Consider the following 18,211-nt stretch of genomic DNA (forward strand, 5'->3'; position numbering starts at 1 on the left):
TCACATGTAAGAATTTTAATTTCCCTTAATAGGATTTAAAACCTTATTTAACTGCGGATTTTGAAGATTAATGTTTTGTGGCGAAGGCGTGTGGCTCTGTATCTAGTTTCCACACAAGTGGCTTCCACATCTGTGTTTCCGCAGACTGTCTCTCGTGGCTTCCACATCTGTGTTTCCGCAGACTGTCTCTCACGCAGTGCCCCTTGGGTGCACACAGGCCTGCGTCAATACTAGGTAAAGCTGTGTTATGCAGGGTCTCTCCAAATGCGACTGCTCAAATGGCTCCTAACTGGTTCAGATTTGGAACTCGACACTTCACTGTCTCCAACACTTTGGCTGTTGCTCTTCTTAGGGTTTTATCTCCCTGTGCATCGGCTCTCAGATACGTCAGAGTTCCCAACGAGCTTCTGCTTGATCTAGGTCAGCCTCACCTGTTCTGCCTCCAGTGTCTCTCTTTCACGTTTAATGGCAGCATTTTTCACTTTTAAGGAGTTACTTTTGTTACCTGGCTCATAGCATGTGTTTGTAATTATTTCATAAACTCTTCCATTAGCTCTCTAAATATATTATTTCAATATCCATTATGATTACCCCATTTTGGTTTACTCTTTTTGTTTGTTTTGGTTCTTTCTCATTGTGCCGTCTCCTGTTGGATTCTACACTGTACTAAGTTGGCCTTATTTCCAAATAGTATTTTAAAAAAAAAAAAACAAAAACATTTGTACTTGATTTGATTTTATGAAGGAAACAATTTAACATTTATTTAACTGGTCCTAATTAAATGATTAAACTTAGGAGTCCTCTCTTCATTTTCCTAGCTCTTCTTAAAGATTAGCTCAAGCTAGTCAAACAGAACAGCAAGATGACCGTGGTCTGCTCGTGGAGTATGCTGGCCATTCTGTGGGCTGGCTTCCCCTTCCTACCACTGGCTATTCTTTGTCAGAGGGTTTTTTTTTGGGGGGGGGGCGTTGAGACAGGGTTTCTCTGTATAACAGTCCTGACTATCCTGGAACTCACTTTGTAGACCCGGCTGGCCTTGAACTCACAGAGATCCACCTGCCTCTGCTTCCCAAGAGCTGGGATTAAAGGTATATGCCACCGTTGCTGGACTACCGCTGGCCTCTCTTAATACAGATGCTGTTTAGTATTTCCATCAAGGACAGGTACCACACATAATGGTGGTTCTAACACCTGGCCTAGGGTACATGGGCCTAGTTTGTGCAAGGACACCTGTGATGTTCACCCGTGAGGAAAGCCCTTAATGTCACACTTCCCAGAAGTGTGGCTGACCATCTGCAGAATGTGCTGGTACAAAAGTGGCATAAAGCTTGTGGGCGTAACCAACCACGATCTGCTTTGACTTAAGGTCTACTCCATGAGATGGAGCCTGTACCCAACATTGCTTAGGTTGGCAAGAACCTGAGACTGGATAGGCCAGCAACCTAGCGGGGAAACCAAATACTACTGTTCTGTTAAAGTAATATAGTCCAGTCTTATATAACTAGACCGTGTCTCACAACAACAACAACAACAACAACAACAACAGCAACAAAATCCTTACAAACAAAACCCAAGAATCACAATCTAAAATCAAATTAAAGTGTGGGAAGCAAATGAGAACAAGAAGCCAGAAAGAACTACAGCACAGCCCGAAAGAGAAAGAGGGAACAGGAGGGACCCCAGTAAAACCAGAGGAAGGCAGTGTGGAATGGCAGTGGCTTTGAGCCCCGGGGCTGGTCTCCTGTGTCTCAATGGACTTGCTCACCCAGGACTCTCCTGAGTGACGTCAGAGCTTCACAGTAGCCCTGGAGAGTCTTTGTGTCTTTTCAGCATTTTTTTTTCTGCATTTTCCATCTTACACTAGATCCCATCAATAGTGTGGCTGATGCTAGCTGACACGAACTATACATTTCTCTAGGCTGAAAGCCCCTTCCTCCCTACGTCTGTTTTCCCTGAACACAGAGTAAATGCCATAAATTATGTTTTTGATAATTTAAAAAAATATTTATTCATTTTTATGTGCATTGGTGTTTTGCCTGCATATGCATGTTAGGAACTGGAGTTATAGACAGTTGTGAGCAACCACATGGGCGCTGGGAACTGAACCCAGGTCTTCTGGAAGAACAATCAGTGCTCCCAACCTCTGAGCCATCTCTGCAATCCTGTTCTTGGTCATTCTAAGCAGTTATGGGTGTGTTTGCATCAGGAGGAGTAGATTCCAGTCAATGTATTTTCTTATAGAATTTCTTACCGGTCTTCAGTCCTTGATCTCAAGACCAAATTATAATAACAGCTAAACTCTCACTTATTTAAGCAATGTAAGCTATTAGGAATTAAAACTAGAAAACGTTACAGCAGAAGTCCGTGCCTGCTACTAATCTTGAGTGACAGTTTGATTACATGTCAAGTAGCTCTGGAAATCTCTATATATTCATGGCAGGCAGTGAACAAGGCAGATGGTCTCTTTGTTTTATATGTATATTGTAACATATAACATATATAACTTAACTTTTGTGATCTGGAAAGACCGTGGAGATACAACCCAAAAGGTTCTCAGACCACACTTTTGAGACTTATTAAATGAAACTAGCTTAGTTACATAAGAAACCAGTTGTTGTTTGAGTCAAGTGTCTGCTCTACAACCATCTCCAGAGATTTTATGTGCTATAGTCATCTTGGGTAGAACAGACCATCCTGGAAATGGAACAGACTTGAGCAGGGGGAATACAGCAAGGTGAGAATACCACATGTTACTGTTAGGGTGTGCCTGTCCTTGAGTAAGAGCCTGCTGACATTCTGATGAAGAACAGAAGTGCAGTAACTTCCCCCTTCTAGAATGCACACTCTAGGGACACTCGGAGCCATGTGAAATTTGACCAATGAAAACACAACCGCAAAGCTGTTTCATATGCACATATACGTATGTGTGTGTGTGTGTGTGTGTGTACCCTACATGAATAACATGGAGTATCAAAGAGAGAGGGAGGTGTTCCCTTTCAACCTCTGTATGACTCCCATAAGAACAGCACCAGGGTCTAATACACATAATCAGATACATACTCGTCATGGACAATAGTGGGGCCATCCCGGGTTAAGGCCTCTTCCTTGATGACGTTGATCAGCTCAAAGGTACTGCTTATGGGGGCATCCGGGTTAGGCCACTTGGGGCACTGAAAGTGCCGAACTTCTAGTACATAGTCATCCTGCAAGCAACAAAAGAGAATCATAGCTCCTCTCCTCCAGTAGTTCCCATGTCTGTAACCAAATGGCTGGAGCCTGCTCCCTAGAAAGCATCTATCACAGGAAATGCTAAACAGTGTTCAGTTGCCTAAACTGCACGAGACCCACCGGTCATCAAAACACAGCACGCCAGTCAACAGTAGGCAAACAGAACAAAACAAAAACCCTGTAGGAGACATTTTGCCAACTATTCTAACTTTGACTCATAACAGAAAAGAAAGAAGGGAGGGCTTAGGTATCATTTAAACTGCTGACATGCACGGAATGTCTCTTATCCTTCTAGGAAGAGAGCTATTATATGTGAAAATAGTGTTTATTAAGGTGTCGCGTTGTCTTCTTTACACATTGAGAGGCTATGGTTCTGATGTCAAAGCAAGCAGCATTTTTCTGCCATATTGAATATTATCTTATACACTGTCTTTATCACTAAGCCCGAAGACCTCCTTGTGTGCACGCTGAACCAGAGTCTGCAGCATCTCATCTACCCAACTGGAAAAGGCAAATATTTGAAGGAAGGAAAAACAGAAATGCACACATTTAAAGTTAGCCTTGCTCAAACAGCTGAGCTTCCGTCAAAGGTAGCAAAATCACTTTAGTATATTCTTACTTAAAAGAGGATATGGGGCGCACATTGGGCAATTGCCGAGGAAATGTGGGTGAAGTTACCTGCGTAGCTTCAAGGATAAAGTCATGGATGATAATCTGTTCTTCATTAGAGAGGCACAGCCTATCTTTGCTGATAAGGGTGACAGTGAAGGCCTCACAGTTCATGGATTCTTCTCGACTTGGCCAGTACACAAACTCGTCCTCGGCCTTTGGGGACCAGGAAAATAAATTATCTTACCGTGTTATCAAATATTTGCTTCTCAGTTTTCTTGCAAACCGGCCCCATCATGTTTGCCATCTTCCAAACCACTCAACTTACCTTTTAAATTGATTTTATAGAATTAATCCTCCATCTGGCTGGTTTCAGTGTTACTGCCGTCTATCACAAATCGCACTTTGGTAATAGCCATTTCATAGCGTCTTTCTCTCATCATAGCAACCCCAACTCTGCTCTGCAGAGTGGGCACAACCCCTTGGTGACACCCAGGCGCAGTGGCTGGACCCCGTAAATTACACTAAAAGTGTAATCAGAATAACCAGCACGCTGACATCTTTATGCATGCAGACAGAGCTTTGAAAGGAGCTGCCTGGGACTCTCGGAGCTGTCACTTCATGCCTGCTCTCTGAGGATGAGGGAGAATGGCCAGGGTGTAGCTTCTGCGTTCTCTGCCCCTCTTTTCTCTGGGTTATGTCTTGTGATAAACGTGGGTCATTTAAGTACATCTCAACAGTGTCTTGATTTGGGTGCAGCTCAGGTAATAGAGCCAGCCGGTCACCTTTGTCTTACAAGCATCTCACATGGACATGTATCCACATGAATGGCTTCTCCTTACTCTCTGATATTCATACTGTGTGCCTGTAAACGACCACAGTGTTAAGTGTTCCTAGCTGCCGAACCATGCCAAAACCTTCCACTGTGAGTATGCGCGACACAATTCCTACCTACATCTTTCCTGCTCTCAGCGTATGACAGACATGGCCAAACCACTACAGTGCATTTAGTTTTGTTATTCTACAATCGCTTTCATATACACTTGATGTTACATCATTAGTAATGATGTTTAAAACGTAAGTTTTGTGTATTTTCGAAATATAATACATGATATAGAAGAGATAGTAAAGTTTACCAAAGTCAAGTAAATTAACAGATTATCAATTTTCATACATACACATTTATATTCAAAATATATATGTAAAAATATATTATGTATTACTTTTGTGGCAACGGCTATGATATCATCTATCATAAATTCTAAGTATACTACAATTTTTTAAAAATATTTATTTATTTATTTATTATGTATACAATATTCTGTCTGTATGCCTGAAGGCCAGAAGAAGGCGCCAGACCTCTTTACAGATGGTTGTGAGCCACCATGTGGTTGCTGGGAATTGAACTCAGGACCTTTGGAAGAGCAGGCAATGCTCTTAACCACTGAGCCATCTCTCCAGCCCCACAATTTTATTTTTATAATTCTTAGACAGTACATGAACTCTAAATATCTTCATTCTACAGAAATCTGTAGTTTGTGTCTTTCAACCTACCCCTGCCCCTGATTACCATCTTGTTAGCTCCATATCTTTTGTGCTTCCTTAGTAGGATTGTAGAATGTTTTCTTCCTGTGTAAGAAGCCTGTGTAGGCTTGTTTAACTTAGCTCAGTGCTCTCTGAGCTCAATCTGTGGTAAAAACTTGACCTCACTCTTTCCCAGGGCCAGAAAACGTGCCCCTGTATAGACACTGAGGTTGTTTCTCTATTTTGACTGTGGTGCACAACACTACAGAAAACACTGGGGTACAGACATGATGCTTATCTTTTTGGCGGGAGTGTGTGCCCAGCAGGTGTTTTATATTTCTTTAGTAACTTGAATAGCGTTTTCTGTATGGTTGTATTAGTCTATAGTCCAATGTATAATGAGTTGTCTTTCTTTCCTTTTTCTTTAAAGACAGATATAGACCTTAAACATGCTGTAGACTAGGCATTTAACCTGCATTCATTTTTCTACCTCTGCCTTCCCAGTGCTGGGTTTACAGCCATGTTGTACGACACCAGCAAGAGTTACTATTCTTCCTTACCAACATTTGCTATTTATTGGTTTTTTTTAAGTCACCCCTTTTGATAGGAGGTGGCACTTTATACGAGAATTGATAATAACACTTAGTATCTTTGTACATACCTGCTTATCATTTATGTCATACTTGAAAACATATTTTTGCCCACTTTTTAGAGTTCTTTATAAGTTTTGGGTGACAGCCACTAGATATGGGATGTGTACCATCTGTCTTGACAAATGAAGACACACTCAGAGATGTCCATAGACTGTCTAAATCACGCTGCTGATAAAGGGTACAAGACTGCACCTTTTGGATAGGAGGCTGTGCACACACAGCAGGCAGGCCCTTGGTAAAAGGCATCTTTTATCAGACAAGCTACCCTGGTGGTGTCAGATTCAAGAGAGGGTAACACAGAAGCCGTTCAGCTCTGGAACATGCAAGCTTTACGTGCTCCTCTATTTTAAGTTTAAAAATAGAAATTCGGGCTTGGTACTTGAATTCTATCCCTGAAAATGATGGCTTCCTAAGAAAACCCTAATGGAGGAGACCATGGAATGAGATTACGAGGCTTTATAATGTGCTCTTTCTAATGTGCTCAACTGAGAAACTCCCACTTGCCTGCAGGAAGGAGGTTTGCATGGGTATCTTACTGAGAATGCCTACTTACTATCCCAGAAGTCAGGGGTAAGATTCACAACCAAGAAGACTTTGTTTGGGCTCACAATGATGCATCAGAAATGAGCCAGCAGTCCAGTGAGACTTATCACCCCTTCAAGCTTCAATATAGATTATTGCCAAGAACATTCTTATTTTTAAAGCTCAGCATAAGGGGAAGCAGATTAGCAATTGAGTTTAGTCTATACAAAAGAAAGTCTGGAACAACCGTGAGTTTTCTTATGCTTTGTTCGAGGAAATGGAAGTATGACCCTGTAAACGGATTCAGGATATATAGTTAAGATGAACAAAAACATCAGAATCCAACCACTATGCGGAGATTAATTTATTACTATTCTATTTACCCATGCCTTCATACCTCTGAAAAAACAAGCCTGTACTATCAAAAGACAGAATAGGAATAACTGATGATATAGTTTGTTTAAAGGTGTCAAAGAGATCAAAGGCAGGAAAAAAAAAACCTCCTGAATACAGACATTGAATTAGGAGCAATTAGTCATCTTGAGAGATCGAACAATTAAATTCATCTTTGCCCAGAGGGAACTTGAGCTTGCTACACAGCAACAAGGATGACCTTGAAATCCTGGTCCTCCCAGTCTCTCGCTCTCCAAGTACTGAGACTACAGGCATACGTCACAGACAGTTTTATGTGGTACTGGGGATTAAACCCAGGCTGCAAACATGCTAGGCAAGCACTCTATCAACTGAACTCCAGTCCCAGATCCAAGAGTGACTTCTTATTTCAACAGGCGTGTGTGTGTTTGTGTGTGTGTATACTTATATATATATACTATCTGTTAATTTGAGACAAATTCCTTAACAATGGCAATTCAGTATCCAGTAGTAATGTAACTATTTTTTCTGGATTTTTGGCTGCTCTACCCCCAGTAACGGCTACCATGAAAGATGTTTATTGATCACCTGGCATTCTTTAACTGACAATTTCCTGGCTTCCTCCATCAATGGCCAACTTTGGGCCCAAAAGGAAAATCCCACCTCCTTCTCTACACCTCCCTTCTGTCCTATACCTACCCCAGCTTGTAAGATCAAGACAGGCCGACTCCCACAGAGACCCTCTCCGCAGGTTCCCCTCTAAATAAAGACCCGCAGAGTCTTACACTGCTTGCTCTGTTGTTCATCATTCCTTCTCACTGATACATTTATTTATTTATTATTAAATCTTTTTTCAGATAGCACCTCATGGAGTACCGGCTAGACTTTGTAGCTGATGGTAAACCTTGAAGTCTTGATCCATCTGTTACAATATCGCAAGTTCTAGAGATTACCTAGATATAAATATATAATACTATCTAGATATAATAACTATAAAGATATGAACATCTAGATATAAAAGTATAAGATTATCTAGATATAAAGGAATTGATAATACTGTTTTTTAATTAGATTAGTGACTTATAAGTCAATTAAAAATTGGAGTGCTGTATAGTTCTAGTGGTAGTAAAAACACAACAAAATGATGTCAACTTCAGGTAGTCTTGTAGCCTGGCTGAAGAGAGATCCTGAGATGCCATTGTCCACATCAGTCATTGGATTCTATCTGGTCAACATGGTTCTCTTTGTTGGGTCTAACTGTTCCCTAGCTTTCCCACACAAATGAGCCCTGGGAGGAATCTTGGTGGTGAGTGGCCTCTGTTAACTGACTCACCCAGGAAATGAACGTTTCAACCCTAAACGCCTTCCATTTCCATAGGCCAACCAGAACGGGCTGCTGCCGCCAGCTAATTGGAAGAAACGCTTGCACTTCAGCTAAAGCTTCTCAACCTCGCTACCATCCTGTCCTACAGAAGCAGCCTTGGACCCTGGAGCTAGAGCAAAGCACGGCAGCATAGACGTTCCTATTGGCTGGACAAATGGCCAAATATTGCCTAGGGGTTCAACCACAGGCTGGTCTTCCTTAATTAGAAACTTCTGTTTAATCTTGCAGGTTCCATGTTCACAGAATACCTTTTTAAAGATGCACCTAATTCTGAAACATATATATGCATGAGATATAAACAGAAACATGGAATTCTGTTTTTAAATGTGCTTTCCCATCTCCTATACAGAATCTTAACAGAGAAGGACTAAGGGACGGAAAAACTAGTGGCTTAAACCCTCTCCATAGGATGGATGTAAGCAGCCTCTCCCTCGTCTCCACTGTAGACCTGACTGTGGATGGAAACACTACTAGCCCTTAGCTGAGACCCAGTGCTCTGATGTGGTTCGACGGGACCGTAAAATGATCAGAAGCATGGACAGATGACTTAGGGACAAATCCGAGTCTAATTATTATTGCATGCTCTTGGACAAGGTCATTCTTTCAGTTTCTCCAGCTATTAAATAACTTAATTCATGCAAGGTAAACACGGGGACATACACCATACATGAAGAAAGTTACCCATTTTCTGAAAGTACCATGCACTGGCTAAGAAGTCAGTGTGAAGTCATATGAAGGAGTTTCCTAAAAGGATGTTTTCAAAGCCTTTATCCAGTACAGCGTGGCTGAAGAGCAGTACAAACAGCACGGGGGAATCAAGATTGAGGGGCAGTCCTATGAAGACGCCCTTCTTAGCATACAGACACAGCAGCCCATGGCAAGGTATGACAGTAACGCATGTTTGTGGCTTTGTGGGCTCGCTGGCGGGCAGCAGATGTGTCCCTACTCACCAGGCTCTGGTTGTCTGGCAGCATGACGATGATCTGTGCGTTGTGATCCCAGATCATCCTCCAGAAATCTTTCGTCGTGTGCGGCAGAGGGTGCTGGGTTATAATGAATTCATTGCTTCTGTAGTAGCCCTTCGGTGAGGGAGAGGGAGGAGCAGTGACTACGGATGTTATCGCTAGCACTTTGGGGTGGTAAAATACGTTCATGCAACAAGGCAGCATTATTTTGGCTACGCTAAAAAAACGGAGAGAGGCATTCGGTCCGTGTGGCTAATTTTAAGTTGTACTTCTGTGAATATTATGCAGACAATTTTCTCTCCACATGCAATTCACTTCCAAGCTGCCCCTGCTGTTTTTACTTAACAGCAATTTCAACATGTATTTAAAGGCTAGTTGGGCGAATTAACAATAAAATTAATTCCTTAAGAAGCCTTTTGCTTAATTTAGAATTTTTTTTGTATTCCCACCCTTTAGGCATCTTTTATTAAAAGTTCCAAGCACAGAAATTTCTGTACTTTTGATGTTACACATTGAGAAATTACTTGGAAAAATGAACTCAGTCCCAGGGGTGGTATGTACTCCTTCATCGTAAATACAGCCAATTAAGCTGAAAGGTGTTAACGGTTGACTCTCACCATGATGTAAGAAGCATTAATGTAATCTGTTCCTTTCATTCCGGGCAACGGTGCAAGTCCCACTCGAGCGCGCTCGGCTTATCATATGGAAAGAAACAATAACACCACATTTGCCTGATTGTTCAAAGGAAACCGCAATTCCTCCTAGGCGCTACGCTGGTGAATGGCATGTCTCCCCGGCTCCTTGCTATGACTGGTGTATTTAAACACGCTTAAGTGTTATCTGGTAAGGAGGGCATAAAATGAAAATTTCCCTGGGGACACGGGTCACACACTATAGGATAAGAATTGAACTGTAGGAAAGGCTTTCATAGCCTATTAGGGCATAAACACGGAAAAGCGTTTCAGATAACCTGACCCTGGTTTTTTATGCTGCTACAGCATCGCTAATATACTGTACTTTGCTCTTCTCTGTCAACATCTCGGTGTCCTTCTCTGCATGAAGGGTGTAGAGAGCAGTGACCCTTTTCAATAGAGATACCAATATTCAACATTCATTATCCAATGATCAACAAATGCCCGTGTTTATGGGGTTTACAAAGTATTCCCTGCTAAGTCCTAGTTAGGTATACAAGCGTCACCAAAGACCAACAGGGCCCAGCTCTCAAGAGCTAATTTAATGATACAGTTCTAATGAGTCCAATTAGTGCTGATTAATCGAAGACCCAAAGTCTTAATGCCACAGGGATGCTAGCTTTATCATCACTCTCTCACGTTGAAATATGGTGGCATTTTGAGGTAAATCAAAACTAGGTTTCATGTCAGATAGGTCAAGCGACCTGCCGGTGTCTAAAGTCACTGCTTCTACATGCCTTTCATCGGACTGACGACACCACGTCTTGCACAATACGTGAATCTAGTTTTAAAATGTCCGCTCACTGAACGAACCGCGAAGCTAAAGTCTCACCTGGGACGACGGAAGAGTTCCTGTTCTTCTCCTTGTTACACTCCTTCTGGGCACTGAAGCACTCCACGTATTTTGCATTACACTGAGTGATGAGCTGGGAAGGAGCAGCATTTTGGGCGTTAGTCCCAGGGACAATTGCTAGTGCCTGCTTGAAACTTTGGAAGACTATATCAACCACCATCCAGACTATTAGGCAGGAAGAATATTTTTGTATCCCAAAAAACATTCATGTTTCACTCATGGGCCTTCTTTTGCTGGCTTGAGTGTGTCCTTAACTTGTGTCTGCTGGCAGACTCTAGTGGTCAGGAATGAAGGTACCGTGTATGGGGTATTTACTGAACACTGTGACGTTTCTGTCGATGGCACTGCTATTGGGAATTTTGTCTACAATTTTTCAATAGCATATACGAGTCAAATCTATACTGTAATATTACTTAATTTAAGATATAATCATACCTCTTGAGGATAAAGACCTAAACAGATTCTCTGCACATTTCTGTTGATGGCAGGCTTTTAACCTTACACCACAGAAGTGTTTCGCTTCCAGTTTATGTAACTAGGCTGAGCAGCTTTCTGTGTTCTGTTTTAGTTTTACAAATCTTTGACATTTTAATACATGTCTATAATATATTTTAATCATTTTCACCCCCTACAACCCTCTTACCATCCTCCTGGTGCTGTTGAGTCTTTTTTTTTTTTGTGTCACAACAAATTCCCCTACTAGTGTGTTTAATTGGTGTTTCTTGCACAAGCATGAGTGGAAGGTTATTTAAGCTTCACCAGTGATTACGCCACTGAAGAAAACATCAGAGCTGTTAAGTGTATGTATTACGTGGCGTTACATTGTATTAATACGTTACCATTGTATCACATGGTGTGATCAGCAGAAAGGAGAGCAGGCATTCTATCTGTATGAAACACATGAGGACAATCTCTCCAGGTGCTTTACTGCCACTGTACTGGGCCATAGATGGTCTTTTCATTTTTTGAGTTTCTGCAAAGGGCTAGTGTCTTAAAAGAGCCAACTGCCTGGCTTCTTTCCAAGTTTTGAAAGTTTCTTCTGTGAGATCTTTTAAAAGTGTACACAAAGAAACACAGATCAAGAGCTAATGTTTGGGAGCAGTCTGTCTGTTACTTGTGTATCTTTTAACACATATAATTAGATATCTTAGGGACAGAAATCATGGCATGATGGTATTTTTACATATCTTTTGTGCATGAAACAATAATTTCATGGTATGGAACTTCTTTTTATGACATCATGGAGGCAATCACAAAGGTTTAGATTCTGAAGCATTTTGGACTTTCGATTCTTAATGTAGGGATGCTTATTATCCTCTGATTCTATTTTCTGGCCCTTATGTAAAGAGGTTTTCATTTGTGTCAAGATAGACAAAATGAGATGAATTTGTCCCTCTTTGTTTTCACATTCAAACTTTCCCTAAACTCTGAAATCATCAAATATACCAGAAATGAAAAACAAAGGAAAATTTTAAAAATAACTTTGGTATGCCATGTTTTGTGATACCCACTTTTCACATTTAAACGAACACGGTGCCGTCTAATCACCTAAAGTGGTTTCACAGTTGTTAGGCTGTTTAGAGGAGAACAGGAAATTTGAAGTTGGTGTTGTGATTGAACTCAGTAAAAATTGATTTGTTTTTTCATTTCATACCACTTCGTATAACTCGTTTGGCTGTCTCATTTCTCCAGCGGAGATTCCAATGAGGGTTTCAGAGTCTAGGGCAAGTTTTTCCTGTGAAAACCTGGACTGAAGCCATTCCTTCCATTCTGCTATGGAGTGAGGAGATTGTGTGCAGAACATTGTGCAAAGACTAGAAAGGCAGGGAGGGGCTAGGAAAGGGGGAAGCACTCAGGCGATGGGAAGACCGTGTGGGAAAGAGACAGTTAATGACTTCGGTAGTCTCATTCCCCTTCAGCTACCCGCAAGTCTCAACAAGCACTGGGCCTTGTGTTCCATTACAATGAGTGAAGCTTATCTGACTATGGAGCAACTCCTTTAAGTTTCCTGATGACCTTCTGATTTTCCAAAGACACCAATTTTGATCACAATATGTATCCAGATAGTCACTCCCCTCCCCTCTACTTTCTCTTTCTGATAGGTTCTCACTCTACAGTACCAGCTGATCTTGAACTTGTGGTCCTCCTGCCTCGGCCTGAGCGCTCAGATTACAGGCATGTGCTACCACTCCCGGCTCACACAACCATTCTCAATAAAAGTACTACTGAATACTTCTGAGTATCCAGAAAAAAAAAACAACAACACAGTATTTTGGGGGCCAGAAAACTGACTGGAAGTCTTAGGTCAACGGGTTAGAGGATGGTGTCTGCATTCAGATAAAGTCATCAATGGCTCAGAAGAAGATAAAGCGCTGTACCACATCTGCTTGAACATCAGCACACACACACACACACACACACACACACACACACACACGTTCCAAACTTTCTTTCACATTACACTACAGAGTGAAACAGTAATCTATTTCGGCATCTACATAGATAAAAAGAAGACATAACCCAAATTCAGGGCATTTTCCACTACTTCCCTGTCTTTACTAAAGGCACCATGCAGAGCCCCACCTTGAACTGCTTTTCCAGCCGTGTCCTCCCTCCTACTCCGGGAATGAGGATGCTGTTCACGTAGCTATGCAGCTGATTTGAAGACACTTCCGTCTCCTTTCCGAGAATGGCTTCCAACAAGGCATCATGGATGAAAATGTACTGCTCCTGCAAGGACGAGGTGTGGCCGTCATGGAGGGGATCTGCTCGGGGACAGCTACCACTTCTAAGGTTGACTTGAGCCCAACACTTCCCTGAACAGGAACCTACGGTGCATTTCTCTGCTGTTGTCGCTAGATGGTGACCCCAATATTCGCTTGCTGATAAGCTGTCATTTACTATGGAGTAGAGACCCACGTTGAGTTTAGCTCTGTATTTCTCCACCCTGTCTAGACCAGGTGGTGTGATAATTAGCACACAGCTGCAAACACATGTTCACTAAAGGGCTCAAGATCCAACTTTTCCCACGTGTTTGCCAGAGACTAAACTTAACTCCCTGGGATCGGGAGCATGACTTGACCTGACTGAAGTTGACCCCGGTGTCTAGACAGTAAGACAGTGAGGGAAGGCTGTGATTCAGAAAGAGCGTCATCTCCAGAAATCTCAAGCACAAGTTCGTGTATTCCTTCAAGTTCTAAGGGAATGCATCTTTCTCTTCAGCTCGCGCTAACTGGTGCTGGGACGTCCTGACCGCCACTCCTTACCTCCGTCTGGACGAGGTAGTTACGCTGTGTCCTGATGTGCTTCAGGAATCCCAGGACGTTGACTGTACTTTTGTCCTTTATCTGCTGCAGCATGCTGTCTATGACAATGTAGGTGCCTGTCCTGCCCACGCCGGCGCTGGAAGAGACGAAGGCACTCAGTCGGCGTTTTCAACCATTGACCAAAAGATAAAAAACGTAAAAGCTCCCACGCTAAGAAATAGCCCGTTTTCCTGATCGCCTACTAGAAATGACCTAGACTATTCTATTCATATAGATATCGCCTGAACACTTTGCACCATCTAGCCTCAATGAAGAACACAGAATGCCTTTTACTCTGCGAGGACAATTGAGACACAGGGGCCATCTCAGCTTTCCCTGCAGTTCTAAGGGAGGAATGGAGCTGGAGGTACTGGACAGCAGCCATCTTCACCCACAAAGCAGTCAGCTGAGGCCTGGCAGGTAGGTCCTATGACTCTTACTGAACCTGGAAACTTACCCTTTGACTAAAATCCCTTTTGCGTACAACCTTCTCTGCCTGCCTCTGCTTCATGCAACTAGTGTTGGTAGTAGAAAACTCTATGATGGAGTATTTCCTTTTAGAAAAGGTCAATGCTATGCCCAGAAAATTTGGCTCCCTGTAGTTATTTTTCCTAATTCATATTTTAAAAGATAGCCAAGAAGCTCTGGAATCTGTAGTACCGAATGGCAAGCTTGTTTTGGGAGGATGCCTCCAGGAGGTTCCTCATCGAGCACAATACCCAGGCAGTTTGGCAGACTGTTTTTCATTGGTAGTTGCAAAATGGGTTAGCAAAAAGGTAGCGTTCTCATAAGGCTTTAAACGCGGGATGTGTCTCAGCTCCTGAAAATGTCTTGTTTTGTTAAAGCATATTATAAGAACAGCCCCACAGAAATGCTTAGCAAACGCTGAGAAGCTATGCAATGTTAGGCACAGAATAAGTAACTTGAACACTAAAATAGAGGAGGCCATGGCTGCACTTTCATGAACACACGAAACAGGCAGTGAAGACATCTAAACAACCATCCAAAGTTGTTTTAGTTTGTTCAGAGAAAACACAATTTTTTTCCAAGAGTTTTTGTTCAGAGAAAATTCTAGCTTGTTCAGAGAGAAGACAATTTTTTAAAGAGTTTTGTTTAGAGAAAATATGAACTTTTTCAAGCGTTTTTGTAAGAGGTCATTTAGGTAGCACATATAAGTTAGAAAATTGAAAGAACCTTTCATCTATGTCCTAAATACATGCTATGGAACCTTCTCATTTATATTCCAATCTTCTTAGGTGGAGCCCACAGTTTCCCTACAGTTGTAGGAGCTTACCAAGAACATTTCAGAAAAACTAGATATTAAATCAGTCAGTTTTTCCTCAAAGCTACACAGTTCTTTTTTTGACTTCTTTTTCAGGTGATGCTTCCATGTGACGAACTTATAGTTATTCATAATTGCACCGTGCTTCCCCTCTGCCGTGTTCATAGAGGACATGGGCCACACGAACTCTCTCTATGCTTCGTTTGAGCACAGGTGGAATTCACAGGGCTCCAATCCCCAGCTTCATCTTACCCTGCACACTGGCCCTGTCTGCACTGCACCAGCACGTGGCCCACATCCGCACTCTGCACGCTGGCCCTACCTGCAATGTACCAGCATGGGCCCACACCCCCAGCTTCATCTCTCCATGCTGGCCCTACCTGCAGTGCACCAGCACGGGGCCCATGTCTGGTACCCGTGCCGCTGATGATCTCCGCACAAAGGTCAGGACCGGGAGGGTGTACTCAGGTACTCCCATGTCAGGCCACTGTGTGTAGTGGTACTGAATCACCGTCCTCTCGTTCTGACGACCCTTGGGGTTCCCCTTCTGGCCCTGGAGGAAAGTATAAAAAGACACCTTGAAGCTTGAGGGTTAGCTCCTGGATGAGAATAGTACAAAGCTGTCAGGAAACATGACCTTGGATCTCAGTTCTCAAATTATTTCCTGTTTGTGACCGACTTCCATGTTGCATGGCCACATCCAGAGCGCTCAGAAGAGAAGAATAAAATCGCTCCGAGAATGAACGTTGAACAACATCAGGCTTTTGGACTTAGACAATACAGAGCACTTTGAACTCTCCCACAAAGCCTGCTTTTCCTGACTTGCTGCCTAATGGTCTGCTTTGCTTCCATCTGCCATTCCCATTTCTTCCTTACACTCAGTCTGGATACCCCAAGCCAGGGTTCCTTACTGCCACCCACTCTCCAAGAATTGAGGGAAAGCCAGAAATGTTGATAGAACCTGGCGCTCGAGAGCCTGGGGCCCAGCCTTGCTTCTCTGTCACTCTCACAGGTGACTTCTACTGAGTGGGTTTTTATCTAGGAGCCAACTTTTCCTAATCTCACCAATCCACGTGGACGACCTGTTAGGCACTGGTCAAACACAGAGCACCCCGAGTTCCTATTGCTTTCTCTCACTTAAGCTCCTATCAAAGCAGGGTAACTGGGCCTGTTTAAGTACGTTATGGATGCCTTGGATCTCTCTAAATTTTAGAATGATTATTGACTGGCTTGAATCACCCAGAATCTCAACAATAAAGACCACATACTGCTGCTGATTTAAAACAGTGCCTAGCGCTAATCATAGCCACACTGAGGAAGGGCTGCTAACCCTGGGCTATCCGTGGGCTTTAGAGCTGCCTAAATGTGGGTTTCCTTAGGACTACATTCTCTGAGATGCCAATGGAAATCAAACAGCACTGCTTCAGACAACTGTCAGACTCAAGACTGCGTCGCAACTGTACTTTCTCACTGAGCTGCTATTTAGATTCCAAAATATTGCTGTGGTGACTCTTGTTGTGACAGGGGATTTGTGGGGGAAAGAAACTGAGATAACTTGAAAGCAGTATTTCCACATCGTGATTCTTGGAATACTACGAGTTCATAGAAAAAGATGGTATGGGTAAGTCACATGACCAAACACGAACTCAAACATGATGGTCACTTGTGTTCATTGTCCCTTCCTAAAAGCAGATACATATTATGTAGCAGCCTCTTTCCATTCCTCATGAACAGCGGAGGATGAGTTTTAAATACCCGTCTTGCAGGATTAGAATTCCTTGGGATACAGTTTGGGAAACACTGCAGTCAAGTTGTCAGGAAACAGCAACCAATGGACAGGTACCATGGGACGTGCTGTATTCTCGACTTCCGACGACACAAAGTTAGGTTTGTGAAGACAGAGGAGCCAGCTAGAGGCCCTAATGGGTCTCATGCACTTTGCCAACACCTTTCATGTGACACACAGACATTGGGCAAAGAGGTACAGGGCCACAGAGCTCAGTGGGTAGAGCCCCGGGTCACATCCTTAGCACTAGGTAAACCTAGTAGTGTAGCGGAAGCTTGGAATCTAGTGCTCAGAGGTGTAGATGGGAGGACTCACTCAAGGATCTCAGTTATACAGCCACTTTGAGGCCAGGCTGAGCTCTATTTATTTTTGAGACAAAGAAAGAAAGAAAGAAAGAAAGAAAGAAAGAAAGAAAGAAAGAGGAAGGAAGAAAGAGGAAGAAAGGAAGAAAGAAAAAGGAAGGAAGGAAGAAAGAAAAAGAAAGAAAGAAAGAAAGAAAGAGTTGTGAAAAATGTCCTAAAAGCTTGGATTCGCCTTGGGTGTGCAGGCGTCTCCAGACAGCTCGCCCAGCGTGCACACGCACCTTTTTCACTTTTGCGTTTCTGACCGAAAAACGCCGGACAGTATAGCAGGCGTGTACTTTTGTGCTCTTCAGAGTGACAATGATGTTGCCATACTCCTCGCTGTTCTCCATCGGCCAATACTGATCACATTTTCTCTGCAAAAAGGAAAAAAGGAGGATTTTCAAACAACAGTATTAAGACACAGATAATAATTTTCAATTTTTTTTAAACTAAAAAAGAAAAGTATAGGCCGAAATGCTTAAAGGTTAGTGTGACCTCTGAAGAAGTTCATGACTTGGGATAAGTTTGTGCAACATTATCTGAGAAATGGGCCAGTAAATATGATCAGCACACATGAGAGAGAGAGAGAGAGAGATTATGAGGGAACCTTGTACAAAGTATGAGTAGACTGTGATACAGAATAGTTTTAAGTGCCATCTGGGCTGGGCTTACAGAAGCCAGGCTGGAAATCT

At 42.6% G+C, this 18,211-nt stretch overlaps 1 protein-coding gene across 2 annotated transcripts in view; it reads right to left on the reverse strand.

Moving 5' to 3' along the window:
* The window catches only part of Ptprg (protein tyrosine phosphatase receptor type G), a 676,813-nt gene that overhangs the window by 9,072 nt on the left and 649,530 nt on the right, over positions 1 to 18,211 (reverse strand). For both annotated transcript variants that reach the window (XM_041662359.1, XM_041662358.1), the window contains 9 exons: positions 17,759 to 17,893; positions 15,770 to 15,942; positions 14,069 to 14,204; positions 13,386 to 13,532; positions 10,782 to 10,875; positions 9,875 to 9,951; positions 9,243 to 9,371; positions 3,907 to 4,053; positions 3,061 to 3,203 (listed from right to left, as the gene is read on the reverse strand). In XM_041662359.1, coding sequence (XP_041518293.1) covers positions 3,061 to 3,203; positions 3,907 to 4,053; positions 9,243 to 9,371; positions 9,875 to 9,951; positions 10,782 to 10,875; positions 13,386 to 13,532; positions 14,069 to 14,204; positions 15,770 to 15,942; positions 17,759 to 17,893 — 1,181 coding nt within the window. The remainder of the gene's footprint in view (positions 1 to 3,060; positions 3,204 to 3,906; positions 4,054 to 9,242; positions 9,372 to 9,874; positions 9,952 to 10,781; positions 10,876 to 13,385; positions 13,533 to 14,068; positions 14,205 to 15,769; positions 15,943 to 17,758; positions 17,894 to 18,211) is intronic.

Source organism: Microtus oregoni, unplaced genomic scaffold (genome assembly GCF_018167655.1).
Source record: "Microtus oregoni isolate MIOR12 unplaced genomic scaffold, Mior012 000013F_ref0000133, whole genome shotgun sequence".
In the NCBI taxonomy this organism is placed as follows: domain Eukaryota; kingdom Metazoa; phylum Chordata; class Mammalia; order Rodentia; family Cricetidae; genus Microtus; species Microtus oregoni.